Raw genomic sequence first — 20,577 nt, 5'->3', positions numbered from 1 at the left:
CTTTCACATAGATCTTTAAAGTGGTAAGTTTAGTGAAAGGCTCAATTTAGGACCTTTACAGTGTAGAAACCTTGGGATACCACTTAGCAACTCTGTTCAAACACATGCTGTAGAAGAAATGAAGATGCCCTTCAAATGTCTTAACTTAAGTTGTAGAAATGTAGATAAGTCTTTTATCTAAATATGATTAATTTCTTAATTTCTTATATTGACCTTTACTTTCTTCATTTAGAGGCGTTCTCCCCAATGTGTAGACATGTCTATAAACATGGTATAGGCATAAATGACTGAGTGAAAAATAAAAAGGGAAAAGAAACATTTTTTCCAAATGTGTATCATTCCCTAGTAGCTGTCAGTAGACTGTTTTTAACTTCCGAAGTCATTAACAGGCAATGTGCTAACTATCCACAGTGAGTAATGGGGCTGCAAGCAGTTATCCTAGAAGAGAGACACGTAAAATCCAGACAACAGGGCATGGAGGAAAGAACAAAGACTCTGGGGTCATAAATCTGAATTTAAATGTCAGCAACCTCACTAACTCACAGTGCAAATGCGAGAATGTTAATTAGCCGTTCTGAGTGTTCGTTGTCTCACCTTTAAATTAGAATATACAGGAAAGGCTCAATAAATACGAGCTCCTCATCCGCCTCCCTATTTTAATAAGCAAATACTCCACTTATTGTGTAATATCACTAAGTCTAAATGAAAGAAAATGTATTACCAGTATACTCAGTATGTGCTAGAGCATTTGATTCAATAAAAAAGTTGATAAAAGATACAAATTTCACTCATAAGTATGACTGGCATTATAATGTTTTGCATCTGTAAGTTAGTAAACAAGTAATAATAACAACAAATTTTAAAAGAACCAACATTTTTACAATCCTAATCTCAAAACAATCAAGAAGAAAATAGGGAATGTGAAAAGTAATTGGACTAAATTATATTCCCAACTCCAATTAACTCATGGTATAACCTTTAATAAATCAGGTACCCTCACTAAGCCTCAGTTTCTTCTCTTGCAAAATGAAGAGATTTAATTTCTCTTTAAAGCCCTTTCCCAGTGCTAAGGCAACAACAGCATGTAAGTGGGCTTAGCATTTCATCAGTGTTCAATAAATCTTTGCTGGATAAGTGAATAATTTTTAATTTTAGCATGTATCTTCAAATATCTAGGAAACAGAAAGAAGATACTTTTAAATTGGAAAAGAAAAAGGTTGTTAATGTGAAGGGCAAGTCTTTTATGTCCTTTTATTAGGAAAACATTTGGTTTTCTATGATCTGAGATCAGTCAAAACAGAATAAAAAGCCAAACAGTTTTGATTATGGACATTGGATGTAAATAAAAGAGACGCACTTTCAAGTGGAGTCAAGATTCTGCAAGAATAACTTGCAGATAGTCTAAGAAGTCAGAGGAACTGTTGTCCATATTCCCACTGATTTTTAACAACTACTTTTTGGTTTAAGAGGACTAATTTTTTACTTGGAAGGAAAAAGCAAAAAGCTGCTATTTTGAAAGTGAACTTTCCAGACTTTTTGAAAATTTATAAAACACAGAGATAAAACCGTACTAATTCATGATTATCCCATGTTACAGTTCATGTCTATATATCGATCACCTCAACAATTTATAGAGATTAAATTATTTGAAATTATAAGAGATCAGAAAAGAAACATGAGGTTAATGTTCATTGAACCAAAGAGGAAAATGTTATTTATGATAAAGGTGATTATGGTTTGTTAAGTTAAATATAAATTTAAAATGGGGGTAAGTGAACATTCTCAGAATTCAAATCGGAGGTCAAACGTGCAAGAAGAAAGTAGCATTAGAAATGCATACAGGGCAAATAAACACATACTGCTAACTCAGTTATCAGAAATAAAATTTCATGCTGCCAGAATTTGTAGTCCTGCCAGGAATTATACTGTACTTTGTTTCCTTCCATTAGTCCCTCCAACCAAAGTCTGAGAAAAGTCAGAACAATAGGAATCCTTGACATCCATCCACAAGATCTAACCAAGGTCCTAATTCACCAATACATTCCTTTAGGGAATATAGCAAGCACCACAATTTGTCAAACCTCTGGGCACCATAAATGTGGCACAAACCTTTGACACATTAGTAAATGTCAAGCACACAGGGCCCAGGGACATAGCAGTGAACCAGAGGCACGGTCCATAATCTGCCTGGCTGCCATCCAGAGAAAGGAGGAAGAAGACCCTCGAAAAGGAATCACCAGTGCACAGCATGGAATTGTGGAGAAGAGGAAGGTATGGTAAGAAATTCTAAAAGGAGGAGCTAGACCCCTGGGTCAGGGAGGTGTTGCAGGGGTGAGTGTGGAGTCTGGGAAGCCTTCCTGGAGGCTGTGATTTCTAAGACGAGACTGGAAGGATGAGTAAATAAAGGCAGGAAAGAGGGAAAAATGCCCCTGGTAGGTGGAGAAAGATGTGAGGCTTTCCAGAAATTAAAAAAAAAAAAAAAGGAAAAAGAAAAAAAATTGCACTGTGATAGAAGAACAGAGAGTGGCGGCAGTAGTTGTGATTGTATATAGAAAGCAAGGGAGGGAAATGTCAAGCTTCACTCTTCCCTCATTATATACTGAGGGGGATATTGGACTGAACAGATGAAGGTACCACAGAGAAGGAACATAGAGGAAGGCAGGTTTGCAGGAGGAGAGGGTGGAAGATCTTTTAGGTTTTGCGCACTAGACCCTGCGGTCTCTGTGAAACAGCTAAATACAAATTGGATATTATTTGAAGCTCTTAGATGTCTGAATTGGCTGGAGAAATATTTTTGAAATTGTCAAAATATATAAATTAAATAAACCGGATAAGGGGATGCTATTGCCTAGGGAGAGAGAAAAAAAAGAGACTAGGATTTAGTTGAAGATCCCATAATGTTATTGACTCACTGCATATACATTGTGTGGTTGTGCATTTGTATGTGTGGGGGCTCAAATTTTGGAGGCTATTTATTAACAAGTCCAAATAAATGTTCAGTGAGTATTTAAATGAACTCTGTCTACTGTGTATATGTATATTCAAAATATCTTACTAAAAGCTTTAAAGTAAAATAAAATTTTTAAACTCCAGCACAAATCATGACATATAAATCTGTAAGACTCAAGGCATCGGAGAGTTAATCACTATGCAACTCAGCTCTTGAAACAAGTTTTTAAAATTGTTTTTTGTTTATTCAATAGTCACAATATCTCTACCAAACTCGTGAATTTTGACTTAGTTATTAGAAGTATCAGCAATGAAAACTTTATTCCTGTGTAATATGAGATGATTTTCTTTACTTATCAAGATAAGGAAGTAAATTATTTAGGACCTCGGCTCAGAAATATTTTCTAAACTGCTTTTTGGTTTCCTCTTCCCCACCTCTCTAGTTTTACAGAAATGGTGGTACTAAATGCCAATGAGGCAACATTTCTTTGGGGGTAACCAAGTAATATTTAAATGCCTCACTGCTAGGTGACTAACTCTTGGGCCAACCATGGCATTTATTTATTGCCAAATTTTCTTAAAAAAATCAATACATGACAAGTTTAAAAAGAGGTGGGTTTCCTTTTTCTTCCCTAAGTTTAATTTATTTTGGAATACAGAATAATTTCAGTTATGGTTGGATTGGGAGCTAGAAAGAATACAAAGAGCATCATAACCTCCTAAGCTTGGGGACGCCAAAAAGGTACGTGAAAGGAGCAAGACACCATGTTTGCATCATTGGTTTTTTTTGAAGACTTTCTTTGTTTATTTATTTATTTAAATGGAGGTACTAGGGGTTGAACCCAGGACCTTGTGCATGCTAAGCACACACTCTACCACTGAGCCACAGCCTCCCCTCATGTCTTTTTTGAATTGTGAGGCAGCATGTGCTCATAGCTCCCCAAATGCCTGACACTTTTACAAAGTAGCAACGAGTTCTGGTTCTTTCTTCTTTGCCTGTCCCTATTCTTGTGCTTAGACTCAGAATGTTACTGAACAGTCGTTTAATCCTCTGATTTCTTCTCTTCACAGTTAATTGTGTTGCTTTTGTGAGCTTCCAAATTTATGAATTTAGTTTCTAAGGTTAAAAATAAAAACACTTTCAAAGGTTTAAAGGAGGTTATTTAGTGGAGTTAAAGTAGCAAAATTTGATCTCTTTGCTTTGATATTTTAAAAGGGGTAGTTCAAGTGCTAGTGAAATAACTTTTTAGCAATTAACACATAGAAACACAGATTCCTCTATAGTCTTTTTTTTTTACATTACATTTGAGGAAAATCGTATTATCTAATTAAAATCATTACTATTAGTTAAGTGTAATACAGAAAACTGCAGTGAACAATACAAGAAAATCATCAGAATCCAAGTATAAGTAGACAAAAGGTAGAATTATTACTGATCACTCACATTAGACTGGAGAAACATCTTTTTAACTGACAAGTTGAATGAATGAATGAAGTGAATAAATATTTCATATTACAATTAAACCAAAGCAATAACTAACCCTATAATAATTTATATTTGCCTTAACTTACTATGTGTAATTGTTATTCAAATGGTTCATTGCCTTAATTATAAAGTTATATGAGTGGGTTTTCTATGTTATACAAGTGATTGCATTCTAGATAGCAAAAGAAGGCAATTTATTATCAAAAATGTTCTTCAGAGTAGTAAGCAAATCATAATAGAAATGGAGAGTTTCAACTTATATAGCAAGACTTTAGGCATATTAAAATGTATATTTGAATATACATGAGTTTTACAAATTCAAATAAAAATAATAATAGCTTTATTAATGACGAAAATATTGCTGATAGCAAATTCATGAAATATATATTATATATTATGTCAACTACGCAAAAATGTTTAATCACTGCTTAATAACCTTTTAAACCTCCCATTTATATGCAGGAATGTATTGTCTATAATTTTTCTTAGCTTCAGTTCTGATCACCTTGAGAATACTGTGGATACCAGATAATTTACATATCACATCTACCAGGAGACTTATGTGCTTTCTCAGATACACTGGACATTAGCTAAGTTAGTGCCTGAGAAGTCCTGGAACATGCAAACCAGGGCTGATTATTTATATTGGCCATACTGAAGTTACTGTCCCTGATAAAGAGAACTGGCTTGATTATTAGTAATTTGTTAGCATGTATATGCAATTCTTCAGAGATGCAACAGAAATCTTTTTATTTTAACACTATCATATGCACAAACACATATATAATTTCGCTCGTATCTGTTAATGTTCTAAAAAAATGAAGCCTTTTCTACATCTATAATTGCATTAATCTTAGATATCCAAGAAGATGTCTCATAATAACATATAGTTCAAGCCTTAGGACTTAAAAAATTATTATCATGGTCCCAGGTAAAGTAAAGAAGCAAAATCCATTCACCAGGAATGTTTCAAGTTCCTGATTTTTATTTATTGCATATATGACACTTGATAAAATTATATTTCCTTTACACTAAACGAAGAATGATTCTTGGGGAACTGATTAAGTAACACCATTAATGTTAAACAATATCCCCAAAATGACTGAGCTCGAAATGCAAAATAAAAGCAATTGGGAGGATTATAGCAGTTAATCATTGTAGGCTTCTCTTTGAAGAATCATCTTCATTTAATGCTCTTTTTACTGTTTAGTATTCATGTTGTTAGACTGAGTTTATTGTCTAGAATAGATGTTAGACTGTAAATGTTACCTTCATATTTTGCTCTTTCTTAATAATGTGATCTTGACAATACACATATTTTGCTCTTCTGAGTGTTTTTAATAAAACTCCCTTTAGGATTCTATATATGATTTTGCTCAGCAGATTTGTGTTATTAAAACATATACAGTGGCACACAGAACATTTGGAAAATCCACATAGGACTGAACAATCTTATTTATTATTAGCATTCACCTGGCCTATTTTGCATGTACCTTGCATTAATTGTCACAAAAACGAAAAGAAGAAAATTTCAAATTTTAACCTCTACCTATTTGATTAACTTACGATTTTACTCATATGGAAAAGAACTTTTAAACCCTTTGTGTATTAGTCTGGGCTTCAAGCATTCAATAAAACACATTTACTGTGTCTAAGATTAAGTCATACATTGTTTAAAATTAATTATTCCTTTTTAATTGCATTGAATAAACAGAAATGACCTGTTAATTTAAAGAAAATCTATCAGCACAAAATGAATTCACTCATATAAACAAGCAAGATGAACTTGACCTTGTTTGAACTTGTTTTGATGTGGCCCAGATGGTAGGCTACATGCTTGAATAGCAGGCTAAAGCGGAGGAAAAACTCATAGAGCAAGATCTAGATTTATGGCCTTTTGCGAATTCCTACCTTGTATTGTCCTTTCAGCATCTGTTCTGCCGCCACTGCGGTCAGCTTCTATCTCTGGGGTCAGAGAGTCTAAAAGCACAAAAAGGTAAGAGTGATACACATTTCATTTGATTCTTATTGTCCTTAAAACAAAAAACAAACAAACAAACAAACAAAAAAAACAACCTGTTACTCTGGTGCTGAATTAAAATTACATACACCTTCATCCTCTTTTAAAGGTTGAACAAAGACTAGAACCATGAGAATGATCAAAAGATGTGAATGGAGAAGTAATGTGAAATAGTTTCATAAAAACGGGATGGGGCTGGGGAAGTTTTCAGATGAAATATTTTATTACGTTTCGGGACAGACAGATTTGGTGAAATAGAGAAGCAATGTCACATCTCAGATATTGAAGCAACAAAACCATAGGCGCACCTGTGAAATAAAGCATTTCTCCCAACACACGTGACTATCCCTCCCACCAGGCTCTCAGTGACAAGCAGAGCTCAATGAATCACAAGCCACAGAAATACACAAAACCACAATCACGTGTCTGAAGTGTCTTTTGAGGTTTCAAAATGAAAGTCAGTTAGCCAGGCATAAAGATGCGTCCTCTTACCATTTAAGACCCTGAGACTGTCTGTTGAAGCTGCCTGTTTCAGTGTTTGCTCGGCTTGCTCACGCCGTTTTGTCTCAAATTCAAGTGCTTCCTGCAATTTCCTCTTGGCCTTCTTCTCCTTCTTTAGCCTCTTTTGAACTATGGCTGGAAAAGAGTGTATGCACGTTATTTTTAAAATTTTTTGCAATGTTCAAACTTCCACAAACCGTCTATGTTTTTTAATTATATTCTTTTTTTCCCCCTGCTGAACTATGCAGAGGAAGTTTAAAAAAAAATCCACTTTTACCTAAAATAAATCAGTAAAATGTCCAAGGAGGCCAATTTTTATTTAGCCTTGAACTATTACAAGAATGCCTTTAATTGTCTTATGTGGAGAGACAGATTTAATGGGAAACTAATTTTAATAAATATTTATATCCCCTAATAAGGGAAGCCTGATTAAATAAATTTTGTGGCTTAGTCTCTGCCCTTGAATCAGACTAAGGCAGAGTTGTTTGAACAGAGCAAACTTTTATAAGCATAACTCCTATCTCTTTATGAAGCCTCAATTTTGAGTAGTAAATGGAGCATTTTCCCTATAAATCTTTTCCCAAAATGTTACCCCAGCAAAGTTGTTAATAATTCTTTCCTGAAATTTTAGACAATGCAATAGATATTATTGTCTATGAAAAGCTAAATACTCTTAGTTATTGTTAACATATATAAGCAGATTGTTTTTGGATAAAGCTATTGCAATTTGCTCAGAGAAATGAATCATTTCTTCACAGCAGATGTATATGCAGTGTAACATAATTCAAGAAAGTTGCACTTTTACTCTGCAGAAATCTGGTGGGAGTACAAAACTTCACTGCTACTTATATGAAAAAGTATATTATGATACAAAAAGTTTATTGATATGTTTTTCTCCTACTGGACAACTTAAATGTATATAATTTGTAATCAATAAAAAGTATTCTTCACAAAAGATATGTAAACTACATAAACTGTACTACCATATATGCAATAACTGTTTTAACTTTTATATATAAAGCAAGTAATAAGCATATGAAAAGCATACAAGTGTTTTCTTTGAAGTAATTGTTTTTTGGATGGCTGATAAACATTGTGGATGTGAACGTAATAGAATCAGCATTAGAAAATCCTTTTGGAGAGTTAGTCATATGAAGTAATCACTCCAAGTTTGCTGTTTAATTTCTTACTATAGATAAAAGAAAAATATTTTTATTTAGCATGGTATTTATTCAAAATATAAAATGAGGTAATAATGACTCAGGTAAGAATTTTTGTTTAAATATCTATTTTATTTACAGTTTACAATGTGTCAATTTCTGATGTACAGCATGTTTCAGTCATACACATACATATGTATGTTTCATATTCTTTTTCATTATAGGTTACTACAAGATACTGAATCTAATTCCCTGTGCTATATAGAAGAAATTTGTTTTTTTATCTAGTTTCAATTTCTAATTTCCACAAATCCTGTTTTTATAATTATTAATATTGTTAAGATGGCAGACAATTAACTTGTCGAGTTTATTATTGCTGGTGTAAAATGTTAACAGAAGCTGTTTTTTTATCAAAATGTACATTGAAATTGACACATTATAACTGACTATACTTCAATAAAAATTTACATTGAGTACAGTCTTACAAGAAAAACAAAACTGACTTCAAATAAATGCTAATTTACTTGATTTAATAGTGTGATTATCATATGCTTATCTTAACAAAATTAGTTGTCTACTCTTTCCCTTTCCAAACATGACTGTGAGTCTCTTTGAAAAGAAACAGTAATTTCTGAATTATTCACTTGAAATGTAAACTGCTGGGCACTAATGTCTCTATACCCAGTGCCTTGCCATTGACAGCTTATTGTTTCCTGCTATGTGACTGAACCAAATGGGGTCGCCATGTTCTCTCTTCAGGGCAATACACTGCTTCAATAAACACATTAATAATACATTCTTATTGAGAGTTATTGCCTTTAATTTATTGTTCACAAATAATGAAATGGGTGGTTCGTGGTGTTATCTGTGAAATGTTTTGCCCTCTACCTCTAGTGCTTAAAAGAATAAAACAGAATATAAATCCTCCAACAGATATGAACCAACAAAATTTTGAAAGTCTCTCAAGTAACCAAAAGATTACTTTAGGAATTTAAGGTCTGCTTTTAAGCTTTGTAAAAAAAAAAAAAAAAAAAAAAAGACTTCTCTAGGCAAGATCAAAATCAAGACATGGCTATCTCATGGAAGATGGTTCCACGTAATGAACTCTTTGACCAGACTCATTACTCACTTAGAACATATTTCACTATTAATGTTTATCTTGCTTTGATTATTCCAGTACCTACATCTATGTGAAATCACTTTATTTAGAACTGTGCTATATGCCTGAGGTGACAGCCTCCCAAATCAGCCTCATCCCAGGAACCACTAGCTGTTGCTAATACCAGTAGCTTTTGCTTTGTAGCAACTGATGAAAAACCTACTAAGTCCTGCCAGTTTTAAAAGCAAAACAGAAACAGTGGTTTATAAATGACCATGTCAAACACATAAAAGGAGAAATGTGAACTATTTATATAGATACTTATTAAATGAGAGAAAAGGAGCTCCCCTTTCTAGAATGTTGAGGAGAATTTTAGAGTTGAGGCGAAAGGGAAGTTGGTGGTAAAGAAAATACTCTTCAATCTCATACATAAAATAAACACGCAAATATGAATGACCTTCAAAATTATCTATACTTGCACTGTAAAGTGTGTAAAAAGAAGCATTCATAGATTGATAATATCATTATTTTTACTCAATAAAAATTCATATCAGTTTCTACTTAATGTGTACTTGACCTTGTTGGATGAAAATGAGGCATTCCGAAAGAAAATTATACAAACACTCAACTTTGGCCATTTGTTCAGATATTCATCAGTCTTCCATTTCAGTTGATAAATATCTTACTAAATCTGCTTCGCTTGAATAATCAGTGTTTTCTATTCTAGCTTTATGACTTTAACTCAAGTTTTTCAAAGGGCAGTTGCAGATGAATATAAAATTTTCCTTCACGGCTGTCCTCTTATCAGAGCTCCTTTTTTACTTTAAAATTATGAATTCATTAAATGCTATAAGCAATAAAAATTATGTGATTAATGACATAAAGGATATATTTCAATTCCCTGAGATTTGAACAGAAGAGAAAGCATGCACTTTGGAGATTAAGAACTATAATGAGCCCAGAATTCAAATCCTGCTGTAAAATTTAGCTACAAGTAGAAACAAAAAAGTTACAGTCTTGCAGTAAATCATCAACACAGTATTGCTATGTTGAGATTTTATGTAAAGTATTAAACTTATTGGGAAGTTTGCAAATACCTCTGTTCTTTTGCTCCATCGCCAACTGTTTCTCAAGTGTTTCCCTTAGTTCTCTTTCCCTTAAAAAATCCATCTTCAGTTCAGTTTTTTCAAGTTGAACCTGTTTTTCTTGAGCTCTGGCATTATCTATGGCAACTTTCAAGAGCCCCTGCACAAAGAAGATATTCATAATTGTAATATATGGGTACGAAGCACATTTCATTTGTTACTTTAAAGCATTTTAAAAGAGAAAAACCCACTTAATCAAATTCTTTCCTGTTGCTCATTCACTTGGTACTCACTAAGACAAATACTATAACTGAAGCAAAAAATGCCTAAATCTAATTAAACTATTGCAGGAAGACAAGTATTTTTGGCATGCAGTTTCAATGCTTCTAATTAAAATACCTAGATTTAAAACTATATGAGGGCAGCACATAACCACGTCTGAAAAATAATTCCTGGGAAGAAAGTTAGACTGGAACTCTTGCACTTGTAATTATCTGACATGGTTCATGCAGCCCCAAGTGACACTGAACTTGCCACTTATCTCTTGGGTACCACTCCTTACTGAGGTTATACTCGATGCCAGTGGTCTTTCCTTTCTCGAGGCACCGTTTGATTCTGCAACAGGGACTTGGCTCGCTCTTTCTGTTCCCCTTTGGAATGCTTTTCCTCCTAAGTTTTGCATGGCTGGTCCCCTCATTTCATTTCACCTGTGTTTAGTTACCCATCTGGTAAAATCACCTTGCTATTCCCTCTTTAAAATTCTTCATAGCATTTATTGTATACCATCATCTATTTCTTTGTTCACTGCTTCATGTTGCATCTTCACCACTAGAATCTAAATTCTCCAAGGCAAGGACATTTTCTCTCATTGGGTACCACCTATCCCAAACCCAAAGATGCTTACCATAGAGTAGATTTTTAAAATTGATGAATAGAAGTTATAACACTGGTATATTTTTTGAGGTATATAATATATATTAGGGATCCAAAACTTAATGGCTTACTAGTGTGTTTATTTTAAAAGTCATTCAAAACATAAATACAAAACAGAAACAGACTCATAGACATAGAATACAAACTTGTGGTTGCCAAGGGGGTGGGGGTTGGAAGGGATAGACTGGGATTTCAAAATGTAGAATAGATAAACAAGATTATACTCTATAGCACAGGGAAATGCATACAAGATCTTATGGTAGCTCACAGAGGAAAAAATGTGACAATGAATATATATATATGTTCATGTATAACTGAAAAATTGTGCTCTATATTGGAATTTGACACAACACTGTAAAATGATTATAAATCAATAAAAAATGTTAAAAATAAAAATAAAATAAATAAAATAAATAAAAGTCATTCAACATGGTTATAAATGAAGGATAACTTTTAAGGGACTATTTGACAGTATAATAATTCAAGAATACATCAAAAAAGCAAGGTATATTTATTTATACAACAGATTTTAAAATTATATATATATACATATGTGTAAATATATATTATTTGACTTACTGTATGCACTTTAAAAAATTTAGTAGTATCCTGAGGCTTTTGAAAATGAGATTATGAGAATATGTAAAATATATACAAAGCACTGTGCATGTATTCTCCACTAAGATGCTTTAGAAAATTATTAGGAAAATTATTAGTAAAAATCAGAGCTAAAACTTCTATCCTTATCAACTCAACAATACAAAAATGCTGTTTTGAAGAAGATATTTTTGCCTTGGTCTGTGAACATCAGAGGCTGAAGTTTTCAAGTGAAATTAGAAATGAAACGAAGTCTGTGCCATTTGCAGCTATTTTCTAGCCTGTGACCCCTTTGCAGGAGACAGCATAAGCAGATTGATTCAGGAATTTCAACTCCAGCTCGACTTGCTAGTGCAATAGGAATGTCCCTTTCCTTTACTTCCCCCGGGGTAGCATGATGACATGCCCTCTGTATTCTCTTTTCAAGCACATATGAATTATTTCATATTCATTATACCTGACCCTGAATTTTCTGGATTAATTCTTGTGATAAGAAACAGCTGGAGGGTTTCTACCTGGCAGGTCATCCCTACCCACTCTTTTGTTTTTAACAATAAAACATAGCTGCTAAAGAAACTGCCATCTTAACTCAATTCAGCAACATTCCTGTGTATGTTTCTTCTTCATCAGGAACAAACAATTAGTAACAAATGAAAGAGATCATTACATCAAGTGCCCTTTTAGATCACCCCAATTAAAACTTTAGTTTAGCTGTATTTTAATTCTAAGATACCAAATTCTAATTTTCTGCTCTGATTGCTCTTGTTGACTTATCTTTGAAAGATGTACTCTCTGTGCAATGTCTAGAGATTATTTAGCAAGATGCCAATGTTGGCACCACTTAATGTGTTGATTGGTTGTATTATCAGTAGCTGTTTAAAATAAATTACTATTAAATTATGATTGTCCTTGGCTGACAAAACACAATATTTTGGTGTTCTTTAAATATGAAACAATCATTATGAATAAACATGTTGAATAATGTTAAGCTGCACCTCTAATTTGTGTAATTTCGTCATAATATTTGTTGTAAAGTATGAAGTTGCTAAGAGCATTTATGTTTACTGTTTCCTTTTGTTACAGTTGCTGCTAATGTCGCTAATTGTAATACATTACCTATTCCTGCTGAATATGTCTGAAAAATACTAGCTTTTAGGATCCAGTACCCTCTAGGGACTACTTATAAGCTATATAAAATTAAGTTTCGTGTTTTAGACTTTAAATCAGTGCACATCAGCAGGAGTCCAGTGTGAACAAAAATCTGCACTAGAGCCAAACCAACGCATATGCAAAAACATGTTACTGCCTGTGACAGCTCTGCCGCAAAAAATACAGAAAACCGATTAAATTTCAATGCAGCAGGGGGCTGGGAAAAGCAATAGCGAGTCGTGTTCGCAACACCTACAAATCACTGGGACACCAGTGTAACCAGCAGTCATAATAGTACTTTCAGATTTGTGTAACTTCTGTGAATTTTCCAGGTAAATCATATGTGAAAGGTCACACTCAGTGCTGGGTCTCACGTGGACGTGCAGGTATCGAGCAAAATTCTATGATGACAATGTGATTTACGGTAAAAGACACGAGGCTTAACACATGAATTTGTTTCCAAGGGGAGGTCCATTCCTACAGTGCTGAAGCTAGACAATGAGAATTCTAAAGAAATGCATTCTAGGCGTCACTTTTGGCACAGTAATTATTAAGGACAATGTGGTTTAACCTCAAATGTCTTTTCTATGAGACAGGCATAATGGTTGTCATAATACACACATATTTTGTTTTCTAAAATGATCTACCATGTAAATTAAATTATTTTCATTTTTTAGATAATGAGCCTCTCTCTCTCTCTCTAAATACACATATATTAAAGACAATGTGACTCTGTGATTAATCTAGGAATATCCCAACTATTTCTATAGCCTAGGAAATACAAATCTCTGCTTGTGTAAGGGGACTTTGAGTAATACTGAAATAAAAGAGACATTTCTTAATTTGCTAGTTAGATCCTAGAGGAAAAGCTTACTTGGTCCACATTTGTATTTTGTACAAATTTATTTTGGAACCAGATGACAAGTAAGGTTCCATGAGTGTCACTGAAACTCCTGTGACCAAATTTGTGCTCAGCAATTTGTTCTTCTGATGAGAGTGAATGCACTGGCTGAAGGAGGTCTTAGGCATCAGCCATTCTAACTAAAACCTTTTAAAGATGAGAAAACCAAGGTCCAGAAAGGAGCAGTGACTTGTCCAAGATCCCAAACTAGTAAGTTGACTAAGCCTAGATCAGAACTTCCCAGCTGATTCAACCTTTTTTTCTTCTTTGTTTAGTGTTCCCCCCCTACCCACCCCAGGACGAAAAAGAATTGTGTCCCTTGAAACCAGGAGCTTTCATAGACTATATATATACACATAGTTGGGCTTCAGGACCCAGACAAAGCAGCTGCCCCTCTCCCTGCCAAAGAGGAGTTGTCCCCTTAAAAGACAGAGGGGAAGCCCCAAGTCCAGGGTCTTTCCTCCCAGCAGCACTCTTCCCAAAGTCCTTAATTTTATTCTCAGCAGGATTTTAACATCCAGCCTCCTCTCAATTGGGAAGGCAACCTTCCCGCAAATGGAGGCAAAGCCCTCCTCCGGGTTGTTGGCCCTGGATTCAAGACCAGGGTTGCTGGGGATGGGGGGCTACTTGTTTTATTCACCCAGCAGCCTCCACCCCCTAACCCCCATCCTGGGCACTCCTCCTCTGCTCAGCTGTCAGCTATTAATCACCCCTACTCCCTCCCTCCACATTTGTGGCTTTCTCTCTCGATAGGAAAGTGAAGAACCACCCCATTCATCCCCATATCTGTCCCTCTTATAATTTCTTCCCATCCCAGGAGGAGCTCTCAGGCCTGGGGTGGGGCCCTGGGTGGCCGCGGGGGCAATTCAACCTGTGCACTGCAAAGGATGCATATATATATAACAGTATCATCTAATGCATTTTCACAAAAGCTCTTATGACAAAAGGTACAACTATACTTGGTTTAGTGTCATATAGTTACTGTTCTCCGAAGTCTTAAGATTAACCATGAACTCTCCAACAAAAGCACTTCCAGGTACCTACACTGGATGTTGGTGTCTAGAGATCTTATAATTGATGGAATTTCCTAAGTGATATGAATGATAAAGGTTAAAAGGGTATTTTGTTACTCATAATAAGCCCCTTGCAACTATACCTGAATTTAGGTTAGTAAGGTGACTTTTGGAAAGCGCCTAAGGATGGGTGAGGTTCAGAGAGCTTCTGGACTGGTCAGCATGTGGAGGTACCCGGTGGGTGGTTATGTCCAGAAGGCATGGAAGCACTATGCCCCTTCCCACATAACATGTCCTAAGCATCTCTTTCATCTGGAAGTTCCTGAGTTATATCCTTTTATAATAAACTGGGTACCTAGTAAGTGAAATGTTCTAAGTTCTGTGAGCTGTAACAAATGAACTGAATCTGTGAAGGGGGTGGTGGGAACCTTCAATCTGTAGCCGGCTGGTCACAAGGACAAGCTATAACTTGGACTTGCAGTTGGCAATGGAAGTGGGGGTAGAGAGCATTCTTGTGGGACTGAACTCTTAACCTGTGGGATCTGATACTATCGCCGCATAGTGCTGGAACTGAGTTAAATCGTAGGGCACCCAGCTGGTGTTGCAGAATTGCTTGGTGTGAGGAAAACTACCAGACTCTTGGTGATGAGAAATGTCAGAAGTGAAGCACTGTTGTAGTAAAGCAGAGGAGGGGAGACACACAGGAATATTTTTCCTGAATAATGACACATTAAGATTGTTCAAGAAATAGTAGTTTTTTTAAATTATTCATGTTATTGTTGTTGTTGAATAAATTAGTAAACAAGATACATAGTCTGGATTTTTAAGAAATTAATGCTATTCTCTTCATTAGAGTAAACTGTTTAAAATATTGGTTATATTTTACTGTTTTTTTTTAATGATCTCTTTCCACATGTGGTAATGGGAACAAAGGGGAGAAGATATAATGTATTATTATGATTAAAGATAAAGAGATATAATGCGAGATCAGTATATCTGATCTTAGTCTACCCGTATTTTGAAGCCAATGTACTATTTTGTTGTTTATCTTTTTGAAAATTTCCTACCAACTCTTTTGTCAAACTCTGTTGTAATTGAAATTATATATTAGTAATGCAAATGAAAAAGACTATTAATTTCTTTTAAACTGTATAGACTATAACATTACTGGCCATGATATTGAAATATAAAGACTAGAGTATGTATAATCAGAGTATTTTTGGTCAAATTATTTTTCATTGTCTTCCCTTAAAAATAGAAGTAGAGGATACTTCTTAAATACCACAGTTGGATTATGTTTAGTTATTAGACAGTAGTGAATCAATTAGGGACTGGCACTCATTGTGGTTTCAGCATCTCTTTTAAGTCTTTTTTGTTTGTTTAATACCTCTGTATAGACAAACCACAGTGAACCAAACTCCTATCATATATTCACTTATGTCATATGCCTTCAGCACTTACCTTTCTACTTTTTACTTACTTTCCTATTCTGATTTTAATATTTGTAAGCCATTTAAAGTAATTCTTGTAATATGATAAATAATGTAAATTATTTGCTCCTAATCCTCCATACAAATAAATGCCAGGTCTGATTGATAGCATGGACGCTCAGACTGAGAACAGTGGGTAAATTCTCCTTTCAGTGTGTTCAAATGGCAGCCAGTGATCAAGGTGTCACATCCAGTAAATTGATACTGAATATCTCATTTCCTCACCTAAAAATCTCAAAGGGAGTTCTCCATGGACATTGAGTAAGGCAGCCATAATGAAAGATCTCCCACATTGAAAAAAACAAATAAAATTCAATATAAAATACATTTTTAAAAACTGTAAAAGGCAAAATCTAGAATGAATCTGTGTCCTTCACTAAAGTGAGATGACTGTCCTTTATTGTAAATATCTATGCATTATTACTTTTAATTTCCAAAAACTCAAGTTTTAAGAAAAAAAAGTTTAGTTCCAGAAGGTAACCAAAATGTGGTATCCAAAGATATATAATATATATTTTATACTATATACAGCATATATATTCTTTCTACTACATGTATTTTTATACTATATATGATATATATATTCTTTATACTATATATTTTCTCTGTCCTATATTTTGTGTACATAATGTATTTTAAAATACAAGTAATACAGTATTTCTACTGGCCCTCTTTTAAAGCACAAAGAAATAACATTTATGAAAATTCAATTTCCATAATGTCATGGAAGGGACATCGGTAGTGACCACTATAAATTTTACATTTGAAAATGATCAAACTATAGACTATCATGAGTTAAAAATTAGAGCAATAACTCCTTAAACATTACTTTGAAGATTTTTTTGGTCATTAATTCTGAGAAAAAATAGACTATACATGCATTAAATTTAAATATAACCCAAAGTTTTGGGTTTAATTAAAATAGCAAATATACATAATAAAACTTTAATTTCAAACATGCAATTGTATGATTTTAAAAAGTGTAAATAGTTTCAGCTCAATTCGTTTTATTGCCATTGTGATAAAATACCTTCAAAGGAAATATGGAACTTTAAAGTTATCACACCAAAAATATGTTACCACTTGAAACAAAGTAGAAAACCCCATTATATATAATTGAAATTGCAGAGGAAATTGAGGTAGACAGAATGTAATTATTCAAATTAGAATTTGGACAGCAAACACATTTATACTGTATGCCCAATAAGCCAGGGTCATGACTGTTTAAACATTCTATACCATTCCTAGGATATTACTGTAACTCAGTATATGTGGCAATAATACAAGAGCTAGCATCCATGACCTTTAGCAAAATGATGTGAAACCATTACTGAACATAAATCCAGCATGTATGTCCATTGTTCGTGTATATGTGTAGATGCACATGTGTACATATGTATTACGTTTTTGTGTGTTTATATTACGGTGCATGGAACTCAGTAAGATTTTTAATCTTTATATCACTTTATGTACACATATATGCATTCACATATACATGTGTATATGTATTAAATCTATACATGTAAATATATAATAGCTACTTCTATATACATACATACATACATATATGTCAGACTGAAGTCAACAAGCATAATTTATTTTTAATGATGTATTCTTACTGTAGGTGTTCTAACTTTATTGGATCCAGATTCCTATGATTTGGGAACTAGAAATAAATAATTTAGTTTCCCCTGACTATCATCTCAAGATCAAATCTTTCTAAAATATGTCCTCAAGGCTGATTGGAAGGTTAGAAAGTATATTAAACCTGGAGATACCTTCAATAAAATAATTGTCTAAAATCTGTACATTTCCTTTCTTTTTCTTTAAAGAAATCATTACAATCTGGGGTAACACAGATAACATTTCCAGTCTGAGTATTACTTGCCTGTGGATGGGGAATAAACACTCCCCAAATGACAGTATTTGACTTAGGGGTGTGGCCTTCACACACAGGGCAAGAGTCCCTGTGTAAATCCCCTCTTCAGGTGAGCAGGCTGGTTTACACTGATCAACGTTTATGCAAAAATATTCTGTCTGCTGAAGTTGAAATTACATTCCCACTTTCCTGGTTAAAGAGGCTTTAGTTAGTGAAGACACATATTACTCGATGGAGAATTTTACGTAAATACTCTGCTTCGTATGGGATTCTATACATAAGAAAATGAATTGCTCCCTTATGTCTCAGAGTTTCAATGAAGAAATGTTGAAGGATCTTCTCTGAAAGCATTTAACAAAAGAGACATTCATTAAAAACTCTCCCTCAGAAAACAAGAATATGGGCCAGATTTAGGGAAAAAAATGTTTTATGTTTATCTTAAAATATAATCATTTATTTGTCCTTGATTAAGTTTAAGTGAGACTGATGATTTATTTCAATTGCTGAGATAGAAATCCTTAAAGTTGAATACAGTTCTGGAGACTCTAATTACATTAGTATTAAAAATGCCATATTAAAAGATGAGAGGATATGTTACATTCAAGGCCTTCTTTTATGTCCTTGGAGAGGTAAATAAAATTAATTACATTTCTACTGGGAGAAAGTTTAATGTGGTAGGAAATGTGTACAGAAAAATATCACTAAGGGTCGAGTGCTAGAGTAAAACTTTAAAGAAGGAAATTTCCAGCACAATGTCTGCGAACACGTTCTTACTACTACTGGCTGCTCTAAGGATGGAGAAGTAGATAGTAAAAATCTCCATCTGGGGCCCACATGATCACTTCATGTGTGGGCAAGAAAATTATGCTTTCTTTTATCCCAAACACTCTTATTATTTTGGCTCCATGCTCTATGTTATTGTTAACTCTAAGTATTTTTGATTCATAATGTACTGTACGTAAAATATACATCCTGAGGACCACATAGGAAATCCGTGGAAACTTCTGGATGGCTTTTTGAAGTCTATTCTTTGAAGAAATCCTATTAACTGAAATAAACTTATTTATGAAAGAAGGGTTTTTTTTTTATTCTTTCATATTAGACATATTTGAAATGACTAAACATATTTCCTCCTTGGAAGGCCAGCCGTTTAAAAATAACTAAATATTTATTAGAACTGAGGTATTGTCATTTAGTAAATCAGGCAAACTTAAACAGTTAGATTCCTCCCGTTCACTGGCAACGAGGAGAGCATTTAGGCAGAATAATTTCTAAAACTCCTAGGTCATTTTCATCTAGGTTTTATTAAGGTGTCACATATTTGAGTATATTTAAACCAACTGGATTAGCGTAGTAAGTTTAAAATCTTCAAGTGCTAGAAAGAGTTCAATGCCACGGTTCAGTCAATCTCAAGAGGCGGTCAAGCTGGAAGAGTATGAATTTGGGAAAAATTTACAACTGAATATTCCATGTTCTTTTCTTCCAGATGGTGAAGAAGTCCTACCTGTATGTTAGTCAGAAGGGTCTCTATGGAAGACAGTCCATCAGGAAACAGAAAAGGGGATGGGAATCCGGGAGGCAGTGGTTGTCCATGGCCAGCTAGAGAGAGCTTGTCAAGGCTGTCTCTTGCAGTTGGTGTGGAAAGCGGGGTCTCATCTGTATGTGATTGAAACAAAAATATAGAACAAGTTACGCTTGTCTGTTTTTATTAGACCTCAGTAATGGCTTCCCTAGTGGTTTCCAGAACATTTATTGCAAATTGGTTCCTGCTATCAGGAGAAAATGCTTTCTGCTGAATTTTCTTTAATGAAAAAGCTGTGGAGATACAACAAGATAACATTAATGAGTAACTTTATAAGCCTTTTAAATGCAGTCTCTAATGAGACTGAGTTTACAGTGCCATAGAATCTTTTTAAAACAAATATTATCTCATATATAGTTGTGATAATATATTCAGGCTGACTTTATGGGCACCTTCCCAATTATCTCATTTTAGTTTGTTCTGTTTGGATTGACAATAGAATATTTCTAGAGCTTCGAATAAAGAGAAATGCTTTGTATACTAGTGTTTCTTTCTCAATTAACCCTTACTATATATCAATGACTTGTTCAAATTTATTCTTAAGGAATCTACAAACAAATATGCAATTGAAACCTTTAATTCCATAACTAAAAAGAAAAACTGGAGTCAAGTATATTTTCTCAATTATAACTGAATTGTTCAATATTATTAAAACTAAAAATCTAATTCTTTTGAACTTGAACACCTCTCATCATTGAAAAAACTAGCTTTTTATATATAAAAAGGGGTCTAA

At 34.0% G+C, this 20,577-nt stretch overlaps 1 protein-coding gene across 1 annotated transcript in view; it reads right to left on the bottom strand.

Moving 5' to 3' along the window:
- The window catches only part of DACH1 (dachshund family transcription factor 1), a 397,183-nt gene that overhangs the window by 24,154 nt on the left and 352,452 nt on the right, over window positions 1–20,577 (bottom strand). The window contains 4 exon segments of the mRNA XM_032496887.1: window positions 6,347–6,415; window positions 6,948–7,091; window positions 10,313–10,460; window positions 19,767–19,918. Coding sequence (XP_032352778.1) covers window positions 6,347–6,415; window positions 6,948–7,091; window positions 10,313–10,460; window positions 19,767–19,918 — 513 coding nt within the window.

This window comes from Camelus ferus, chromosome 14 (genome assembly GCF_009834535.1).
Source record: "Camelus ferus isolate YT-003-E chromosome 14, BCGSAC_Cfer_1.0, whole genome shotgun sequence".
Lineage (NCBI taxonomy): Eukaryota > Metazoa > Chordata > Mammalia > Artiodactyla > Camelidae > Camelus > Camelus ferus.
The sequence above is the reverse complement of the archived record's forward strand: the minus strand, read 5'-3'. Positions and strand labels throughout refer to the sequence as shown.